General features: G+C 27.7%; 1 protein-coding gene across 1 annotated transcript in view; it reads right to left on the bottom strand.

The window, feature by feature from the left end:
* LOC113801078 (neurotrophin 1-like) overlaps positions 1 to 173 on the bottom strand; it is a 1,187-nt gene extending 1,014 nt beyond the window's left edge. The window contains exon 1 of the mRNA XM_070122315.1: positions 137 to 173. Coding sequence (XP_069978416.1) covers positions 137 to 154 — 18 coding nt within the window. The 5' untranslated portion in view covers positions 155 to 173. The remainder of the gene's footprint in view (positions 1 to 136) is intronic.
* Between the last annotated feature and the right edge of the window lie 2,327 nt (positions 174 to 2,500).

The raw sequence follows: 2,500 nt of genomic DNA, 5'->3' as shown, positions 1-2,500 counted from the left end.
CAATGAAACTTGTGTTCTTTATATGCTTGGTATTTCGTGTGCGCACGTATCATTACACCCACAGCAACACATACGTGTGAATGTATATAAAAGTATGCATATAACTGTTACTGTAATTTGAAACACATGAACTCACCATGTATCGGAAAGCCATGCTTGCGCTCTCAGCTCTCGGTGCCTTCGAACTGTAGCGACCGTGAAGATGGGCGTCTTTATATAGGTAGCAGTGTCCCTCCTCCCCTCCCCCTCCTCCCCCAGCAGCACAACCGAACCGTAGGAGTAATTTCATTTTCGTTCACAGGTCATGTAGATGTTCTCACGTATTTTTAGTTTCTACATATATTATCCGTATGGTAGGAAATCGCAAAGGGAAAATGAATGGAATACAAGCGATAAGAAAATAAGTTTTGATTTAGCATTTCTGGAATCGAATAATTGGAGTGAAAGGTATCCTTGGGCCAGCCAGCCCGCTCTCGGGGTGATCAAGACGTTTCCTTTCTCTGTCCTGCGTTTGATCACGAAGATCGTTACTTTTGAACATGATTATCAATATTTCTTCTTCTTCTTCTTCTTATATATATATATATATATATATATATATATATATATATATATATATATATATATATATATATATATATATATATATATATATATATGTATGTATATAGATACATACACACACCTATACATATATGTATATATGTATACATATACACATACACATACACACACACACACACACACACACATATATGTGAGTATAAATATATGTATATATATATATATATATATATATATATATATATATATATATATATATACATACATATACATATATATATGTGTGTGTGTGTGTGTGTGTGTGTGTGTGTGTGTGTGTGTGTGTGTGTGTGTGTATCTAATCATATATCAATTAGATTATATATATATGTACATATAGATACATACTGTTTATGTATATAAATGTATTTAGATATGATTTTATATAGATTATACACACGCGTACAAATATAAATGTGCATACATTCATTTGTATAAATATATACACTCACAAACGCATTTAGTTTATATTTACATATAAATCCAAATGTTTGTAAATGTATATGTATACATATACGTACGTATACATAATACACATACGTCCATTTGTATACATGTATATCTACATTAATAAACACGCACGCACGCACACACGCACACACGGACACACACATATATGAGATATATAAATGGTTATACATATATATGTACTTATATACATATATATATGAATTTGTTTTATACATATTTGTATATATGGAAATATATATTTCTATGTGTTTATGAAAATATGCATTTCCATATGTGTTTATGTGTATGTGTCTCCTTGTATCTTTGTATATGTGTGTGTGTATAGATGTATGCATGTATATAGATATAGATATGTATCCACACATGTATATATACATAGACACACATATATTCATATATGTGTGTGTGTTTGAGTGTGTGTGTGTGTACAGAAATATTTTGTATCTATATATGCACAGATGCTATGTATGTGTATGCACATACAAGATACATATACATACATACATACACATATATGTATATTTGTATTTATATATCTATATATGTGTATAAGAATATATATATATAAATGAATATATCTATATATGTGTATAAGAATATATATATAAATGAATATATATATATATATATATATATATATATATATATATATATATATATATATATATATATATATATGTGTGTGTGTGTGTGTGTGTGTGTGTGTGTGTGTGTGTGTGTGTGTGTGTGTGTGTGTACATGCACATACATGATATATATACATACATACATACACATATATGTATATTTGTATTTATATATCCATATATATGTATAAGAATATATATATAAATTTATATATGTATAAGAATATATATGTAAATTTATATATATATATATATATATATATATATATATATATATATATATATATATATATATGTGTGTGTGTGTGTGTGTGTGTGTGTGTGTGTGTGTGTGTGTGTGTGTGTGTGTGTGTGTCTGTGTGTGTGTGTGTGTGTGTGTAATGTATATACATATTCTTATATACATATATATATATATATATATATATATATATATATATATATATATATATATATGTAAATATCTATATACATATATACATATATATACATATACATATGCATATACATAAGCATACACACACATATATGTGTATATTTTTCTTTATAGTTTATTCATTCATAACCTGATTTACACATAGATACACCTAGGTTATGAATGAATGAACTTGAAAGAACATTTACAAACATAATTTTACATGTAACACTGTATATCAATATACATTTTCGCATCCTAATGTTTTTTTTGGTGATTAAGTCATATTCGTCACAGGAGTGTAATAACTGTTACACACTGCTTGGGAAATACGGATTCCTTTCCCTATCCTATCGTAATGCTTGAGCTCAGTGTACCTGAACTC

This window comes from Penaeus vannamei, chromosome 6 (assembly GCF_042767895.1).
Source record: "Penaeus vannamei isolate JL-2024 chromosome 6, ASM4276789v1, whole genome shotgun sequence".
Classification (NCBI taxonomy): domain Eukaryota; kingdom Metazoa; phylum Arthropoda; class Malacostraca; order Decapoda; family Penaeidae; genus Penaeus; species Penaeus vannamei.
Note: the sequence above shows the minus strand (reverse complement) of the source record. Positions and strands in the feature narration are given on the sequence as shown.